General features: G+C 48.0%; 2 protein-coding genes across 15 annotated transcripts in view; one reads left to right on the forward strand and one right to left on the reverse strand.

The window, feature by feature from the left end:
- Positions 1–12,400, reverse strand: part of TDRD1 (tudor domain containing 1) — a 49,070-nt gene extending 36,670 nt beyond the window's left edge. For 7 of the 11 annotated variants that reach the window (XM_070057187.2, XM_051823650.3, XM_051823651.3 and 4 more), the window contains exons 1-3: positions 11,936–12,087; positions 3,362–3,674; positions 963–1,012 (exon numbers count right to left, since the gene is read on the reverse strand). In XM_070057187.2, coding sequence (XP_069913288.2) covers positions 963–1,012; positions 3,362–3,620 — 309 coding nt within the window. In that variant the 5' untranslated portion in view covers positions 3,621–3,674; positions 11,936–12,087. The other 4 variants (XM_089314318.1, XM_089314319.1, XM_089314320.1 and 1 more) reach the window with 4 other exon arrangements.
- A 3,409-nt stretch (positions 12,401–15,809) lies between these two features.
- Positions 15,810–18,779, forward strand: part of CCDC186 (coiled-coil domain containing 186) — a 49,714-nt gene continuing 46,744 nt past the window's right edge. For 2 of the 4 annotated variants that reach the window (XM_008270534.5, XM_089314324.1), the window contains exon 1: positions 16,253–16,431. Coding sequence is in view for 2 of the 4 variants with exons in the window: in XM_089314326.1 (XP_089170452.1) it covers positions 15,910–16,031 (122 nt within the window). In the remaining 2 variants the exon portion in view is untranslated. Of the gene's footprint in view, positions 16,032–16,252; positions 16,432–18,779 lie in introns of those variants that run through there. The other 2 variants (XM_089314326.1, XM_008270533.5) reach the window with 2 other exon arrangements.

Raw genomic sequence — 18,779 nt, forward strand, 5'->3', positions numbered from 1 at the left:
GGAAACAAGCCAGATATACTTTACTGAGTGCATGCCTCAACAAGCTCTCCGTATCACAGAAGGCTACTCAGCAATAGAAAAGACCAAAGTATTGATACATATACCAACCTGGATCAATCTCCAGAAAATCACATGAAGAACAAAAGTCAATCTCTTAAGTTTAAATACTGTCTGATTTCATTTATACAACATTCTCAAAATGGCCAAATTGTAGAAATACAGATTATGAAATGAGTAGCTGCCTGGAATTGAGGAGGAGGGTAAGAGCAGGAGGCAGGAAGGTGTGGCTCTAAAAAGACACAACGGGGACCCTCGTAGTGAAGGAACGTTCTGTATCCTGAGTATACCAAGGTCAGTGTTCTGCAGCTTGTCACCACTGGGCAAAGCTGGCCAAAGGCTACCCAGGATCACCACTACTACTTTCAACTTCACGTGACTCTACTTACCTAAAAGGAAATGCTCTATTGTTTTTTAAAGTTAGTAGGTTAAAGAAAAGGAAATCTGGGGCCGGCACCGTGGCACACCAGGTTCATCCTCCACCTGTGGTGCTGGCATCCCATATGGGCGCCAGGTTCTAGTCCTGGTTGCTCCTCTTCCAGTCCTGCTCTCTGCTGTGGCCCAGGAGGGCAGTGGAGGATGACCCAGGTGCTTGGGCCCCTGCACCTGCATGGGAGACCAGGAAGAGGCACCTGGCTCTTGGCTTCCGATCGGCGCAGCAATGGCCGTTGCGGCCATTTTGGGGATGAACCATTGGATGGAAGACCTTTCTATCTTTCTCTCACTGTCTAACTCTACCTGTCAAATCAATCAATAAATAAATCTTAAAAAAAAAAAAAGAAAAAGAAGTCTGACCTTGAGTGACACCTACAAATTGAGTACTTCCTCATTAACACAAGGCAAAAATGTGTTCAGACTCTTAAACTAATATGAGAAAGATTAAAAAGTAACTTTTGAGTACTTACTTCTTTGGGTGGTGAATTATTTCCAACATTTAATGGTGATAGTGAGTTTCCTGGGAAGCAAAAACACAATTCCTAATAAAAGCCAAATATTACTTTTTATTCCTGATCATGCAAAGCAGCATAATTAAATAGTATTAAAGAAAAAACAGGGTTAGACCATCATCACTTCATAGCTGTATCAGAAATAGGCTACATCCTTCTTCTAATGGAAAACAGGGACTCATCCGAGGGTTCCTTGACTATTGCTCCTTGCTTCTCTCAGCGTTAACTTTTCTCCATTTGGAAGACAGTAATTCTCCAACTTTAACTCAAACTCCTTTACACTCTTAAAAATTTACCAGGGCCAGCACTGTGGCACAGTTAATCTTCTGCCTATAGCACCAACATCCCATATGGGCACCAGTTCTAGTTCTGGCTGCTCCTCCTCCAATCCAGCTCTCTGTTATGGCCTGGGAAAGCAGAAGATGGCCCAAGTGCTTGGGGCCCTGCACACACATCGGAGACCTGTGGAAGCTCCTGGCTCCTGGCTTCAGATCGGCACTGTGGGGAGTAAATCCCTCTCACTGTCTCTAACTCTACCTCTCAAATAAATATTAAAAAAAAAAAATCTACTGAGGACCCCCAAATAACTTTTATTTACATGGTTTATTATATCTTGATATTTACTATATTTATGAAAACTAAGGTTGAACATATTCGTTGAAAAATAAAATGCTTTACTTGTTGACATAGTTTTTTTAAATTTTCAAAAAAATTATAGTGAAAAGAGCTTTCCATTTTTGCCCATTTACTGTTTGGCTTAACAGAAGACTGTTGAAAATTGGGCCTTACACAGGCAGTTGCAGAAGTATTTCATGGTCTTCTCAGATAACTGTGGATATTTTAATATAATACTGAAATACAAGTGCTAATGTAAAAGGTTAGTCACAGTGTGGACTCTAAGGCCACATCAATGAGCGGTTTCATACAGTTACACTAGAATCCACTGACTGGGAGCCAGCGTTGTGGCGCAGCAGGTCAAGCTAACAACTGCCACCCGTGTGTACGCTGGAGTCCATGCTACTCCGCTCCCCATCCAGCTCCCAGCTAATACATCTGGGAAAGCAGAAGCTGGCCCAAGTGCTTGGGCCCCTGCACCCATGTGAGAGGCCTGGATGAAGCTCCTAACTTCGGCCCAGCCCAGGTCTGGCTGTTGTGGCCGTCTGGGAGAGTCAACCAGTAAACTTTTAATTCTCTTTCAAATAAGTAAGTCTTTAAAAACAAAATTCATGTGTTAATATCAGCATGCATCTCACCAGGAAAGTCTAAGTATTGGGAAACTCTGGCGCTCACAGTGGCAGACACAAGTTTCCCAAAACTCCAATCTGCTCTGAAGCAAACTGATTTTATCACCAGTAGCAAAACACTCAGTGGTTTTCCTTGAAGTGACAGGCTCACTTTGTTGATTTTTTTTTTTTCCAGGAAATGTTGGCTAGATTTCTAGGTCTGAATAACTACTGTCATTCAAGTACAAAGGATATTGCAAGAAAAAGGTTCCCCTCAGGTCACACTTCAAATAACCACCTTGCTTTTTCCTACTTCAAGTATGCAGAAGTTAGGAGTTAATTCACATTCATTACAGAAAACACTAAGAAGACCTGTACAGAGGGGCAAGATTTAATAAAGCCAATCATTTTTACTGTTCCATCAAGGACATTTTAAAGTGAAATTGGCACTTCTGTTTAACTCCCAGTGCACGACAATGAAAAGCTCACTGATCACTGGCCCCGGCTGGCGCCCAGCCCTAAGTCGAGCTTCAAGGCACTAGCAGTTCAACCACCTTGCGTCTGTACCACCAGTGTACAGACAGCACAAAAAAAAAAAAAAATCATGTTTGAACGCTATTAGGAAAGCAGCCACATTCTGAGAATTACAACACAACCAGGTTAATAAATTGTTTCATAAACATTCAAAGAGACTCAATTGCACTAGATCCTAGTTTCTTTAAAAAACCAAGTTTTCAAAAATCAGACCCAAGGAATGAGGTATCATAGGAAACATGCCTCTATCTTAGATATAGGAGTACATATCATTGTGAGCTATTAGATGCAAATATTTTGCATTGTGTTTTAAAAAATACGGCCAATCTTTAGGACACCTTTAAAAGAAAGAAAGCAAAGCCAATGCCAGTGCTTAGCACATTTCTACACATCTGCCCGGTCCAATTCTCTGACTGTGGGGAGGGAAAAAAAGTTCATCTATAGACATTTTCTCCCCAGGATTCCGTTATTAAGCCAAAGGTAGTTACTCAGAATCTGGTTTCCCCTTCTAAATTAAAGGCAAATACCATCAGGCAGTCGTTTGCGAGAAGTGCCAGAAACCTAGACTCAGAAGGCAGCAAGCGCACAGTCCGCACTCACCTGCAGGCAATGTCTTCCCGTCTCCTCTGGGGCCTACTTCTCCATTGATGCCATTAGGGTGTGCCGATGCCAAACTGTCTTCTTGACTCGCCAGATATTGTTTGGTTTGCTCACAAAGCAAAAACTTGTTCTTTTTAATTATATTATCTGGGCTTTTCAACCTGAAATTAGGATGATTATGATGGGCTCCAGGACTTCTCAAAGAATCACGTGGTGGAAGCTTGCTTTCACCTTTCTCAAAATTAAATGCCTCTGTCATTTTGCAAGTAGACGTTTCCAAATTATTTCTCGACTGCCAATTTCACACAGAAGTCTGAGGAAAGAAATATATTAAAGAGGCAACTTGCAATTACAGGAGTAGAACAGCAGGCACAAGTGAGTGACTTCGTTCATCAAGTAGACAGAACCAAGCCAGCAAATCTGGCCTAGAGGCAGAAGCATGGGACGAGCCTCTAAGGACAACCGCAGACTCCACACTTAACAGAATGCAACCACAGACCAACAAAACACCAGTGCAAGCCACATCCAAAGACTGGCCTCAGAGTTCAACACGGCTCCTTACTTTTAAAGCAACATGAATGGAGGAGGATTTTTTAACACTTTAAAAGAAATATTTCGGGGCCGGCGCTGTGACACAGCGGGTTAATGCCCTGGCCTGAAGCGCCAGCATCCCATATGGGCGCCAGTTCTAGTCCCGGCTGCTCCTCTTCCAATCAAGCTCTCTGCTATGGCCTGGGATAGTAGAAGATGACCCAAGTCCTTGGGCCCCTGTACCCGCGTGGGAGACCTGGAAGAAGCTCCTGGCTCCTGGTTTCAGATCGGCGCAGCTCCGGCCATTGCAGCCAATTGGGGAGTGAACCAGCAGATGGAAGACCTCTATCTCTACCTCTCCTCTCTCTGTGTAACTCTTTCAAATAAATAAATACATCTTTAAAAAAAAAAAAGAAATATTTCCACCTACACCTTAATGACAAACCACAGTGGACAGTGCTGTTTCAACCTGTTCATCACCTACCGTTCTGCCTTCTCAGAGCCCCTCTGCTCTCTCCTACTTTATGCTCCACCAAGTCCTTGAATTTGCTGAACCCAACACCCAGAATGCCCCTGTTCCCTCGTGCACTAATACCAGCACTGCTCACAATTCACCTCAGCTGAGCCCCGTGTTCAGCTTAGATAGCTCACAGCTGAACTTCCACAAATGGGAGTTTTTACTTTCTGCTTTTAATGCCCCAGCTGTGTGCACTTTTCTCTGAAAATAACTTAGACACAGCGCAGGCCTTCCCTGTTTTACTTGTCACAAGGGGCAGGAGAGAAACCTCTATCCGGGAAATGTGACAGCCCACTGTTTTCCTATTACTCCTGAAGAATACTAAGTGTCCTATCCGGAGGAAGCAAACAACTCTCTACATTGGCCCGCAGCCAGTGTAGCCATCTCTGCAAGCTCACACAGTTCTGCCTATTTTCCCAAAACTGCTCACAGGAAAAAAAAATAAAAGTCATGGAGGTGAAACTGCAATAAGTAATAACCAAATGTTGCTGAACGTGGGATTGTATAGAAAATGCAGAAGGAGCAAGATAATCCTCCCTTTTAACGCCCTAAAACTTCCAATTCATTTCTTATTTTTAGGTTAAGTTCCACTTAATGCAATGACAGCAGAGAAAAGACAATGAAATTTTAAAAATACACAGACATCCTCAAAAGTGGGGCGTTCACTGCGGGCCAGATCCAAGGAAGCCTCGTAACAGAACAACTCTGGGGTGGGTAGCCACTTAGGGAGACCCAGCAGCTGCCAGGAAGCCTAACACCTGTCCCAAGAGGCCTAAATTGGAAGAACTGATACAGAACATGGCCATTAAAAAAAAAATCAAAGTAGCAGAATCAAACCCAAGTAACGGGTATCAGTGATTTAGTCTTAAAAAAAAAATGTGGGCACAAAAACATCCAGCTAGATGTTATGCACAAAAAGCACACAGGAAACAAAAATTATATGGCATGGTTGAAAATAAGAGGACAAAAAGGTGCTCTGCAAATTACTAAAATAAAGGTGGAATGTTAACAAAATGCAAATTAAGGAAGAACACACTGAGGCAAAGATATTTTACAATGATAAAAGAAACACTCCAAAGAGAGAGTAGGCAGGAGTGTTTGAGTCACAATAAAATTGCTTTGAGATAGAGAAAGCAAAAACTGAAGGAGGAAAAATTCAATCCACAAGAATAAGGTTCCTACTACCCTAGACACCTACCAGTCAGACAGAAAAGCAGCAGAGGTAAGAAACAGGTTAGTGACACTGAATTGATCTAGCAGGGACCAACACAATTAAGAGTATTTCCTTTTCCAACACTGTGCATTACGTATTCTGTGCTACAAAGATTGAATCAACTCACCGCCCCCCCCCCCAAAAAAAACCCAGTATCATTCAGACCACATCCAGCCATCACCAGACACACACAAATCTACCAGATCATGCTTCTCAATCCGCCTACAACAACCACACTCCAAAGCTAACAGGTGTGTCTTGGTTTTTAGTTTAAAATCGGTAAAACATCACAAAGGGACTGACAGCAAACACAACGACAGGAACAATTAAACACTTACAAAAAAAAACCTAACAGCACAAAGGAGCAAACATGCAACCTCAACTACAAGCTTCTGAAAAATTCAAACTGAGATAACTTACTTTCTGCCTAGTTCCGGTGCAATTAAAAAGTACACCCATTACTGAAGATGAGCATGAATTAGCATACTCTCCAGAATGGAAATTTGAGTGTTTGTGTGTGTGTGTGGGTCCTAAAAAGTCCCAAATCACTGTTACTCTTGTAGAAATCATCACATTAAAAAAATTCTCAATGCCAAAAAAAATCCTGTATGCATTCACGTTCATTTAAATGGCAAAAAGGGGTGGCGGCGGCGGGGGGGGGGGGGGGCACTGTACCACAGCCGGTTAAGCCACTGCTTGTGACACTCGCATCCCATATGGCAGTGCCTGGTTCAAGTCCCAGCTACTGGGCACTTCCTACGCAGCTTCCTGTTAATGACTCCGGGCGGCAGCAGATTAAAAACCAGGTACTTGGATTCCTGCCACCCACATGGGAGACGAGATGGAGTTCGGGTCTCCTGGCTTTGCAGTGCTCCTTGCCTTGCTTTTGCAGGCATTTTTGGAGTGAACCAGAGGATGGAAGATTTCTGTCACTCTTCCTTTCAAACAAATAAATCTTTTTTCTTTTTTTTTTTTTTATTTTTTATTTTTTGACAGGCAGAGTGGACAGTGAGTGAGAGAGAGAGAGAGAGAGAGAGAGAGAGAGAGAGAAAGGTCTTCCTTTTGCCGTTGGTTCACCCTCCAATGGCCGCCGCGGCCGGCGCGCTGCGGCCGGTGCACCGCGCTGATCCGATGGCAGGAGCCAGGAGCCAGGTGCTTTTCCTGGTCTCCCATGGGGTGCAGGGCCCAAGCACCTGGGCCATCCTCCACTGCACTCCCTGGCCACAGCAGAGAGCTGGCCTGGAAGAGGGGCAACCGGGACAGAATCCGGCGCCCCGACCGGGACTAGAACCCGGTGTGCCGGCGCCGCTAGGCGGAGGATTAGCCAAGTGAGCCGCGGCGCCGGCAATCTTTTTTCTTTTTTAAAAGAGGCAGAGAGGGCCAGCCCTGTGGTGTAGCAGTGCCGACATCCCATATGGGTGTCGGTTAGAGTCCCAGCTGCTTCACTTCCGATCCAGCTCTGCTATGGCCTGGGAAAGCAGAACATGGCCTGAGTCCTTGGGCCCCCTGTACCCACGTGAGAGACCCGGAAGAAGCTACTGTCTCCTGGCTTTGGCCTGGCTCAGCTCTGACTGTTGTGGCCACTGGGGAGTGAACCAGCAGATGGAAGACCTCTCTCTCTGTGTAACTCTTTCAAATAAAGAAATCTTTAAAAGGGGGGGGGGGGGCAGGAAATGGTGGTAACTGCAATGCATGCTTCTACAGGATAATTATACTGTTATTTAGAATCCTAGTTTCCAAACAAATTGTGTAATTTAGTTTTTCATGCAAATGAAGAACCGAAAGAAAAAAAATGTATACAGGTTGAGTTTCCCAATTTGAAAACCCAAAATGGTTCAAAATCCAAAACTTTTGGAGTACCAACACGACCCTACATGTGGAAAATGACACACCTTAATTCATGCGGTAGTTCACAGTCCAAATACAGATACACCAGAGAAGACCTATAGTGAGTCTGGCTCTGGCTTCAGCCGAGCTGGATTTCAGCTATTACAGGCATCTGAGGAATGAACCAGCAGATGGAAGTTCTCTCTCTCCAACCCTACCCCTCTGCTGTGCAACAGACGAAAAAGGTTATTTGTAACACATCTAGGTGCACTAAAATACCGTGTAAAATTACCTCCTATGTATCTACAGTGGATATGAAATATAAACGATTCCATATTTAGACCTGGATCCCTTTCCCAAGATATCTCATGCATATGCAAATGTTTCAAAAATCCAAAACACTTCTGGTCCCAAGTAATTTGGGTAAAGGATATTCAACCTGTGTTTAAGTATTCAACATAACTGACAAAGAAAAAAAGAGAATTCCATGTTAAAAATATGAATGAAATTCAATAAATTTTAAATAGCAATGAGTTTTCTGGGATGAGTGGGTTGATGAGGAAATCTTTCACTATTTTTTTTTCTAGTTTTCAAAATACACCAAAGGATGCACTACTTTTTTTGTTTTGTTTTGTTTTTTGACAGGCAGAGTGGACAGTGAGAGAGAGAGACAGAGAGAAAGGTGTTCCTTTGCCATTGGTTCACCCTCCAATGGCCGCCGCGGCCAGCACACCGCGCTGATCCGAAGGCAGGAGCCAGGTACTCATCCTAGTCTCCCATGGGGTGCAGGGCCCAAGCACTTGGGACATCCTCCACTGCACTCCCTGGCCACAGCAGAGAGCTGGCCTGGAAGAGGGGCAACCGGGACAGAATCCGGCGCCCCGACCGGGACTAGAACCCCGTGTGCCGGCGCCGCAAGGCAGAGGATTAGCCAAGTGAGCCACGGCGCTGGCCAAGTCTTCAGTTTTTAAAATATCTTTTTTTCTATTAAAGTAGTGCATCCCGGCCGGCGCCGCGGTTCACTAGGCTAATCCTCCGCCTTGCGGCGCCGGCACACGGGGTTCTAGTCCCGGTCGGGGCACCCAATTCTGTCCCGGATGCCCCTCTTCCAGGCCAGCTCTCTGCTGTGGCCAGGGAGTGCAGTGGAGGATGTCCCAAGTGCTTGGGCCCTGCACCCCATGGGAGACCAGGATGAGTACCTGGCTCCTGCCATCGGATCAGCGCGGTGCGCCGGCTGCGGCGGCCATTGGAGGGTGAACCAATGGCAAAGGAACACCTTTCTCTCTCTCTCTCTCTCTCACTGTCCACTCTGCCTGTCAAAAAAACAAAACAAAACAAACTGAAGACTCATTTAATTTAATCAAAGGACAAAAATCACAACAATTTAGCAATATTTATTTTTGATTCCAGAGGTAGACACACTTTTTCCCTAAAGTAGAATAAGTGTCCCAGAGGGCTGGCGCTGTAGCGCAGCAGGTTAATGCCCTGGCCTGAAGCGCCAGCATCCCTTATGGGGGCCAGTTCTAGTGCTGGCTGCTCCTCTTCCGATCCAGCTCTCTGCTGTGGCCTGGAAAAGCAGAAGATGGCCCAAGTCCTTGGGCCCCTGTACCTGCATAGGAGACCTGGAAGAAGCTCCTGGCTTCGGATCAGTGCAGCTCCAGCCGTTGCAGCCATCTGGGGAGTGACCTCTATCTCTACCCCTCTCTGTAATGCTTTCAAATAAATAAAATAAACCTTAAAAAAAAAAAAAAGATTAAGTGTCCAGTGAGCTGTGGCTCTCCTAACTGAACACAATTCCAGATAGGGGAGTGGCAACCAGTCAATAGGAGAGTCCTGATCTCCCTGGCATGCAACACTTCCATTGATGCCTTAGGTTTATTTATCAACTTGAAAGGCAGAGTGGCAGAGGGAGGGAGATCCCCTATCCACTGGCTCACTCCCCCAGCTTCCTGTAATAGCCAGGGCTGGAGGAAGCTAACTCCAGGAACCCTGTCCCAGTCTCCCACATGGGTGACAAAAACCCAAGCACCCTGGGCTGACAACTGCTACCTCCCAGGTGCATCAACCAGAAGCTGGACTGGAAGCAGAGTAGCCAGGACTCAAACCAGACACCCTAGTAGGGAACATGGGCAACCCAAGGGCAGCTCAACCCACTGTGCTACTGCCCCGCCCCCATTACCCCTACGCCTCGGCTATCAGAATAGGCCAATTTAGTCCAAGCAACTTCCAGTCACATAAAACCTTTTGGAACTTCACTGCTTTAAATGTGTAACTTTCGGCCGGCGCCGTGGCTCACTAGGCTAATCCTCCGCTTTGCGGCGCCGGCACACTGGGTTCTAGTCCCAGTCGGGGCACCCAATTCTGTCCCGGTTGCCCCTCTTCCAGGCCAGCTCTCTGCTGTGGCCAGGGAGTGCAGTGGAGGATGTCCCAAGTGCTTGGGCCCTGCACCCCATGGGAGACCAGGAGAGGTACCTGGCTCCTGCCATCGGATCAGCGCGGTGTGCTGGCCGCGGCGGCCATTGGAGGGTGAACCAACGGCAAAGAAAGACCTTTCTCTCTCTCACTGTCCACTCTGTCAAAAAATAAAAAAAAAAAAGTGTAACTTTCATATCATTAAATTGACTTCTCCCTTTTGATTGTGAATTTTCACACACATATAGATTTATGTGTGACCACTACCAAAATCCGGGACACAGCACAGGATTTTACGGCTGAATATTAACACTAAAAAGCACTCCTAAGACTTTGCATGCACACCTACTTGGTTTAATTCTGTGCCAACCACTATGCAAATCTCAATCTTGAGTGGGCAGAACCTATAGCATAATACATTAATTCCCAACCTCAGGCTGCAGACTTCTCAAAGGTAAAGAGGTGGGCCAGATATCATGCATTCAGTCTTAAAACAAGCACTTTCCCCCACGGGCAACCCATTAGGTTTTCCACAAGCTTGGTGATGAATACAAATGCATTTAGTCATCTGGAATCCACAGCCATCGCTATGCTTCCCAGCTAACACAGGAAGCTAATCTGAAGAGCCCCGAACTTTCTTTACGTTAAAGGGATCCTTACATTCTCAGGACCGGGGACTTAACAAAGGGGCAGTGGCCTGGGAGTGGCGAACTCGTACAGTTGTACCGCAGAACTGAGGCCTGGGCTTGGTATGCCACTGTGTTCAGGGCTCCAGGATTAGACTTCAGTAACACGGGAGGGTCCGTAAGAGCAGACCCTCTTTTTCACTCCCTTGGAGTCTTACTCCTGCTATCCTCACCACCCTAGGACCCACAGCACATGGTAAAGTACACTCTCTCTTCTCCGTCAGGAGGACACACCTAGAGGCTAGTGTCACCCCATAGGGGAGTCACTCTTTGAACAAAAGAGCGGCAGAGGCACTTGGCTGTGATTGTTTTCCTTCTCTGAAGTCAGTCTTCCCGGTGAACCCCATGCACGCAGCAAGAGCCATTCCGCCCAAAGGAAACAGCCCCTTGAAAGCTACACAACTCCGCGGTTCAGCCGAGCCTTGGGCTTTGAAGTCAGAGCCAAGTCCCACCTTCCTCACTCAGCCATGCTATTTTGGGCGAACCACTTCGTCTCTCTGGAATTCAGTGATTAAACTGTGGACGGCAGTAACTTCCTCATCGTGAGGATTAAGATTGCACACCGGCTACTGACACAGTGGACGCAGCTTGCCAAGGACGGCCACTATCTCCACTTCACTCAACACGCACAGACAAAAAACCTTCTACCCTCTGCGAGAACGGGTCTGCACGTGGGACACCGGAAATCGTTGGGGAGTGAAGTATTCCTGGAGAAGCGTGCAGGAGACCCGGCTGGCCGACTACCTTACTTACCCCAACCCCCAGGGCCAGCCCCTTCACTGCCGCAAGGAGAGCACCCAGGTCGGATTTCCGGCTGTGCAGGGTTGCACACAAGCCCTCGGTGTCCGAGGGACCCAGCAGGCCCTGCCCTGACCGCAGAGGCCCCACAGGGAGGACGAGGGGCACTGGCGGCACACACCCGCGCCAGCTTACCCCTGCGGGGAGCGACTGTTCCGCGCGCCTTCCCTTCCCACGGGAGGAGTGAGGTGGTGGGCAAACAGCCTCCCAAGCACCCACACGTATTGCACTGCAGCTCCCGAGTTAAATGAAGGCCGGGCAGTCACCAACAAGCTCCTTGTAAAAGACGTCCGCATTTCCACCTTTGGGGAAGCCACGCCTGGAGAGCTCACTGCTCCCAAACCCTCTGCAGGAGCCCGGCCTGCCCGCACCTCCAGCTCCTATTCCTAGGCCCAAACCTGCAGGCCTTGACCTCCGCTTCCCAGCCAGGACTCCACCCTCTCTCCGCTTGCAGGCCCCTCGTACCCGCTCAACGCCCGATTTCAACGCCCGACCTCAACGTCCAGCGTCCAACGTCCAGCGCCCAACGACCAAAGCCCCAGACCCTCACACACACCCTCTCCTTCCCCCAGGTGCCCGGGAACCCTGACCTGGAAAGTGGCCTAAAGGCTGCTGCCCCCGACCTGTCTCCAAACCCTGGCGGCAAAGCCAGGTGCCCGGAAACCTCGCTGCCCCAGCCTCCTCAGGCGCTCTCCCCGCCTCCGAAGCCCAGCCCCCTCGCCCGCTCAGCACACCGCGCCTGCGCAGTGCGTGCCCGCGCACCTGCACCACGTGTGCACCGCGGCGCCCACGTGCCCTCGCCGGTGCCTCCCGGGCTGCCGCCTCCCCGGGGCTGGTGCTCCAGCGACGAGGCTGCCGGCTCTGCAAGTGGCTGTTGGCAGTACCGTGTGGCTAACTTGTAGCTTCTTTTAGAAGGCTGTCCCGAGGAGCGCCGTGGGCTGATTTTGGGCACAAAGAGGCAGACCTTGGCTCTGCCCAGATCATTTGGGTCTCCTCGGCAACTTAAAGGTCTTTCAGGGTTTTCCAAATTAGTTCACTGTTTCCGCCCAGCCTTGGAAACTAAACACACCTGACCCTTCTTCCTCACCTAGATTGAGAGCACATCATTCTATCTGTTGGCGTGTCTCACGCTCTCCCTCCCTCTACATGTACATATATATATAATACAATACACACACACTATGGAAGTTTTCTAACAAACTCAGAAAAATGCTGCTCCAGTGTACCCATCACCCAGTTTCAACATTATAAATTCATAATCTCAGCTTTGGTACCCGTCATTCTTCCTGCGATGTTTTGAAGCAATCCGAAATTTACACTTTTTTTCCCCTCTCAAACAGGTAATTTTTTGAAAAAGATTTATTTATTTGAAAGGCAGAAGAAGAGAGAGCAAGAGCTTCCCTCCGCTGGTTCACTCCCCAAATGACCGAAACACCACAGGCTGAGCCAGGCGGAAGACAGGATCCAGGAGCTTCTTCCCAGTCTCCTATGTGGGCTGTCTTCTCTGCTTTCCCAGGTACATTAGCAGGGAGCTGGATCTGAAGTGGAGCAGCTGGGTCTTGGACCAGCACCCATATGAGTTGCCACACTGCAGGCAGAGGCTTAATCTTCTATGCCACAGCACCGGCCCCTCAAATAAGTTTTTTTTTTAGAATAGTTTTAGATTTACAGAATAAACTTACAGATTAAATTATAAAGAAAATATGAATTCTCACTGCAACCACATGGAGTTTCTTGTATTATTAACATGCCTTGTAAGTATGCTACATTTGTTACAATTAAAGAACCTATATTGATATGTTGACTGAAGTCCCTGGTTTATTTAGATTTGCTTTGTTTTCACCTGTAGCTCCTTTTCTGAGCTAGGCACTCACCCAGGACACGTGGAGTCCTGTCTTCCTAAGCTCTTCTTGCCTGGCAGTTTCTCAGATTTTCCTTGACAACTTCCTACAGTATTGTAGGTCAGGCTTTTGTGGGCAGGGGAGCTGTCCTATTGGAATTTGGTTTTCTCGTAGTGGGAATGGAGTTACGGGTTATCGGAAGGAGGACCGCAGAGTCAACTTGTTCAAACTTTGCCTACTAGGAACTTTGAGTTGGCTTCTGTTCTTTGACACACTTGTACCAATATAGGGCTTGTTTCTGAATAGTTTCTTTTGCAGAATCAATGTTCTTCATCCGTAAATGTTAATGTATATGTCTTTAAGAAATAGTGACTTGGGGTCACAGAGCTCAAAGCTCCAAAAGGTGGGCAAGGACTGGCCGTAATTTGGACTCGGGGCCGGGTTGGAGAGGAGCAGGGGTCCCTGCGACTCCCGTCTCCTCCAGCTCCCCAAGATGCCCCACACAAGTTCAGGGTCAGCCTGTGGAGGCGCCCCCGGCTGCTGGAGGGCATCTATGACTGCCTGTCCCGGCACTACCTGCGCCCCTGGAGGAAGCACAGAAGCCTGCACCTGTCTACTGCAGGCCCTGTGGGGCCAGGTTCAAGCTCAACCCCAAGAATGGCCCTGGGAGTGCGTGGAGGACGTCCCCATTCCCATCCGCTACTCTCCAGCATCCCAGCGGGGGCTGTGGGGAGACCAGGGCAGCATCCTGGGCTACAGTCACGTTTGGCCAGAATCCTTCCCAGGTGGTGTTGTTTCTCTGTTGCCGCAGATGGCAAGTACAGGTTCTATAGCTGTTTCCCTGCAGTGCATACTAAGATTGATTTAGTAGCTTCAAGTGTTGTCAGCCTCATCCACCTTGAAGTTTCCCTTGAAGTTTCATCTAGGGTTCCAGACTCACAGATGACCATTATCTGTATCTATTATTTCATTACAGTTTGCAAAACGGTAATAGTCTCTCTTTATTTGTGTGTTTATTACACAAAATTCTACAAGAGAACTTTCCCATCCACATTGTGATTGACATTCAGTCTGGCCAAATGCTTCATTTTTTTAAAAGTATTATCAGTTTTCAATGTGTGATATTTCTTGATATCTTCCCAAGATGGTCAATAACATGAAAAAAAAATCAATGCATGCAGTTTTTTTTATGTAGTTGATGTGTCTCAATCAATTGCTGTTGTTATTTTTGAACATTAAAATTATCCTGCTTCCGTCCAGTTGGAGCACACTTGAATTCCTTTCTAAGTCTTTTGGGCACGACTGCTATCATCTTCACTTTGCTTTTTCCTTGCTTCTGGTACAGTCAACACGTCCAAGGCTCTCTCTACCTTTCTTGGCCTAGAATTGGAGTCACTTTTGATCATCACACAAAGTCCAGGTAACTTTAACAGGAAATGGCATTTAGAGATCACAGTTTGGAGAATAGAAATATGTAGGTAGGCTGATTATTCTAGACCTTTTCGGTGGACAGTTTTTTTTAATTAAAAATGCCCTGAGTTCATACTTTTTTTTTTTTTTTGACAGGCAGAGTTATAGACAGTGAGCGAGAGAGACAGAGAGAAAGGTCTTCCCTCCGCTGGTTCACTCCAAATGGCCGCAACGGCCAGAGCTGCGCTGATCCGAAGCCAGGAGCTTCCTCCTGGTCTCCCATGCAGGTGCAGGCACCCAAGCACTTGGGCCATCCTCCACTGCCCTCCCGGGCCACAGCAGAGAGCTGGACTGAAAGAAGAGCAACTGGGACTAGAACCTGAACCCGGCGCCCATATGGGATGTGGCCGCTGCAGGTGGAAGATTAACCTAGTGCACCACGGCACCAGCCCCTGAGTTCATGCTTAATATATTCCTAAATTCAAATTTAGGATTGCAGAATTTTTATTTAATTTCTATGATTTTCTATTTCTACTTTTTTCTTACAGTGAAAAACTTGGTTCCCAGAGACATTTATATGCTTTATACTAGTGCTAGATTTCAGAAATAATAATACCAGTGTTATTGCTGACAATATGAATACTGAAACAGCTCAAAGTTTCTTTGACTCCCCCTCTCCCCCAGAATAATAGACCTCGCTAGGAAAGTTGGGTAGATTTGTTTTCAAAGTCCAATCATTTCTTTGTCATCATAGACACTTTGCAACAATGTATCTTAATGCAGTCCCTTTATTTGAGGAAGGAGGTGCCATTTCCTGTTGCAAAGGAAAGAGGAACAAATCACATATTTATAGTCAGGGTTTCTTTTTTTTTTTTTTTTTTCTCCAGCAGTCTCAAAGCAGCTCAATGGAGCGGCAGAAACTTCTACTTTCCAAAGTCTTGCATTCAAGACTCGCCTGAATTAAGTATTTCCTCTGAGGACTTATGAATGAGAAGTCCTAAAGCAAAGAACGTCGTTTCAGTGGCGTCCAAGTGCACAGCTTCCCGCGCCGGACCCGGCTGGGCAACTGTCTCCATACCCACCCTGGGCATAGTGGACACCCTGCCGGGAGAGGCGAACGCCCCCACAGCCCATTGTTAAGCAAGGGCCGTGGGGGCCACCCTGGAGATCCGAACGCGGAGGTATGGAAACCCCAGAAGCCTCTCCAGGGAAGAAAAGGGCAGGTACGCTGCTCCTGAGACTCCGCCCACGTCAGGTGCAAGGTCTGCGCATCAGCGCCGAGAAGCCACGGTCGGGAATTCTTTTATTGCTTGATGTCCCTGACTCGAACGAGGACCGGCCAAAGGGCGAGACGCGCCTCCACGGAAGGAAACAACCTGCCTGGATGCTGGAAGGGCGTGAGAGGCGCGACAGGACTAAGGCCAGGCGAGCGCAGGTCGGCAGCGCGTGGGTGCCCCTGCGAGACCGCCCAGGGCGGGGCCTCCCGGGGCCGCGAGGCCGGGGGCGGTGCTGCACCGGCTCCGCCCACTGCAGGCAGGTTACCCTGGACCTCAAGGTGCGTCGCGTCACGCCGCCCGCGAGGCGCTGATTGGCTCCCTCGGGGAGCCCCGCCCCCTCAGCTGTACCCCGGCCGGCTCCGGCGTCGCCGCCATCTTTGTTGATGTGTCAGCTCCGCGGGGGCTTGGGGAAGCTGTGGCGCCGAGAGAGAGAGGTGTCCCGCCCTGTTCCTCGCCGCTCTGTCTCCCTCCCACTCTGCCCCGCGATGGAGAAGTTGGTCTCTGAGCTGGAGCTCCGGCGGCCTCGCTAGGGTGCGGCCTGAGGCTTGGAGAGGAGGGGTGAGTGCCTGAGGGGCGCCCGGAGCGGACGGGACAGTGTTGGTGGCAGCGCCGCGGGGCTGCGAGCCTCGGCGCGTCCTGCAGTCCCGGGGCGGGGGCGAGCCGGCTGCTGGCTGCTCTCGCGGGCGCGAGGAGGCGAGCGCCGGGGGACAGGGCTCGCAGCCCCCTCGCTGAGTCCCGGGCGCCGGGGCAGGGGGCGACCGAGGCGGGTCGGCAGGGACCCCGGGGGCTGTGCCTCGCGAGCCGCCGGGTTCGAGCCGATCACCCGGGCTGCAAGTGCGAGCCCAGCCCTGCTGCTCCGGGATCCTTCGGAGAGACTCAGTCGCCTGCTTGGCCTTTCGTGTCCACGCTGACTCTTTGTGTCCGTGTGTGTTTACTGTTTCGGTGACTTTTTAGCCCTTTTCTCAACACTTGGTGTTACTGTGATTTTCAAGTTACTGGAAATGATTGTTGGGGTTGTGGATGAGAGAGAATACTGTTCTTTGTTTTTATGCTGCCTTTCTTCCAAGGACATCAAGGCATTCCATAAAGCTTGGCTGGGGAGGAAGGAATTCCAAATATGCCTCCATCGAACGTGTGAAATGGTAAAACCCCCTTGCACACGTGCCCAGGTAGCCAGCCTGGGGAACAGTGCAGGTGTAATTATCGCTCAGCGGTTAGCAATTTAACAGCTTCGGCTAATATTCACATTTTGATTTTGCTTGGGGCCGGAAGGCCTGGATTTTCAGTCGCAACATCTGGATTCGAATCCTGGGTAGTCTTGTTACCTGGGGACCCGCAGCGGAGTACACACACGCAGTCCAGTCGCAGGCGCTTGGCAGTTCTGTTTGCATGTGTATCGTGTTCCTTTGACACCTAGTTTTTCTCTTCCTTGCTAAGAGGTAGACTGAGTGTTTTCCTAAGGAATTGTTCAGTAAGTCAGTGGAACAATGTTTCAGGAGGTGTGCTGGTATCCATTTAAGAAAAAAAATCAATCCGTGAAGTGTGTAGGTATGCTGGTTGTGGGTGTGGCCTTTGCAGCTACTAACAACACCTTCCTATTTGTAGAGTGTTTATCTTGTGGGGAAGATTAAGATTCGAGAAACACTGATGCGAATCTGTACTGTCTTTGTGGATAAAGTACACGGGCCCTTGTGCAGCTGTGTTTTGTTTTTTTTTTAATCCACCATTACACAAAATGCAGCGATGATTGGCCCAATTCTTTTTCTTTTCTTGTTAGTCTTAATTGTATTATTTTAAATTCATAGAAAATACTGGGTAGCTTACAAATCTTGCAGTATTGAGAATTAAAACTCCCTTTTAAAGTCGAATTGCTGGATCACCTAGGAGATGCGAGTGTGTTTATGTTAGTTTTGTTTGAAGGCCTCCTCTGGTTCAGAATGAGTGCATGTAAACTTAATTATTCTTTCAACAGTGGAGATTCCATGGAATGTGACTGATGTTTCAGTCTTTGTGTATGGCCTAACCCAAAGGAGTGGCCAGTGTGTAGCACTCTGTGAGCACCCTAACCTTCCTGTTCCTTCCCCTATTAACTAAAGAGTTGCCCTTTGATGCTGTGCAGTGACAGCATGGCTGCTGGTTGTTTAGTGTGTTCCGTTTATAAGTCTGTTTACAGCCAGATGCTGACGTCATGGAGTAAAGGTAAAGCAGTCCAGTACTTCACTCTCGATGGAAGAGGGAAGAGAGGATAGGTTGAAGAAGCAGCTCTATTTGGAGATTTAGAAAGCCAACCTTCCCTTTGAAGAATGAATAGAAATCTGTACTGGTTTCAAATTCGTCTAGCTGTTTTGTGTTGAAAGACCCTTAACCTGAAGTTCTAAGATTATTTCTTTCATCTCTTTCTTCTTTAAATACCTAGGAGTAGGTTCTTGAACATCACTGGGCTTGATATAGCTCGATGTTACATTGCATTTTCCTTTTAGGGATAGAGGAGATGACAGACATTTCCATCTACAGATGACCCTTTAATCTTACATTCTTTTAGACTTCTTTGAACTTTCTCAGCTACTGAGACTTACAATTTGTATTTGGGCTAAAAAGTATAAGCAAAGTAAGGAGCAGGCATTGTGGTGCTTGGCCACCACTTGTAATGACAGCATCCCGTGTTGGAGCCCCCTTTCCTTCTCAGTTTCTGATCCAGCTTCCTGCTAATGTGAGTGGGAAGGGAGCCGAGAGTGGCCCAGGCACTTGGGTCCCTGCCACCATGTGGAAGACCAGGATGGAGTTCCAGGCTCCTGGCTTTGGCCTGGCCCAACCTTGACTTGTGGGCATTTGGGGAGTGACTCAGTGCTTAGAAGATTGATCTATCTATTCATTTCTCTCTCTCCCTTCTAACTTACCCCTTTCTC

Source organism: Oryctolagus cuniculus, chromosome 15, assembly GCF_051225735.1.
Source record: "Oryctolagus cuniculus isolate XC-2025 breed Fujian yellow rabbit chromosome 15, ASM5122573v1, whole genome shotgun sequence".
NCBI classification, from domain to species: domain Eukaryota; kingdom Metazoa; phylum Chordata; class Mammalia; order Lagomorpha; family Leporidae; genus Oryctolagus; species Oryctolagus cuniculus.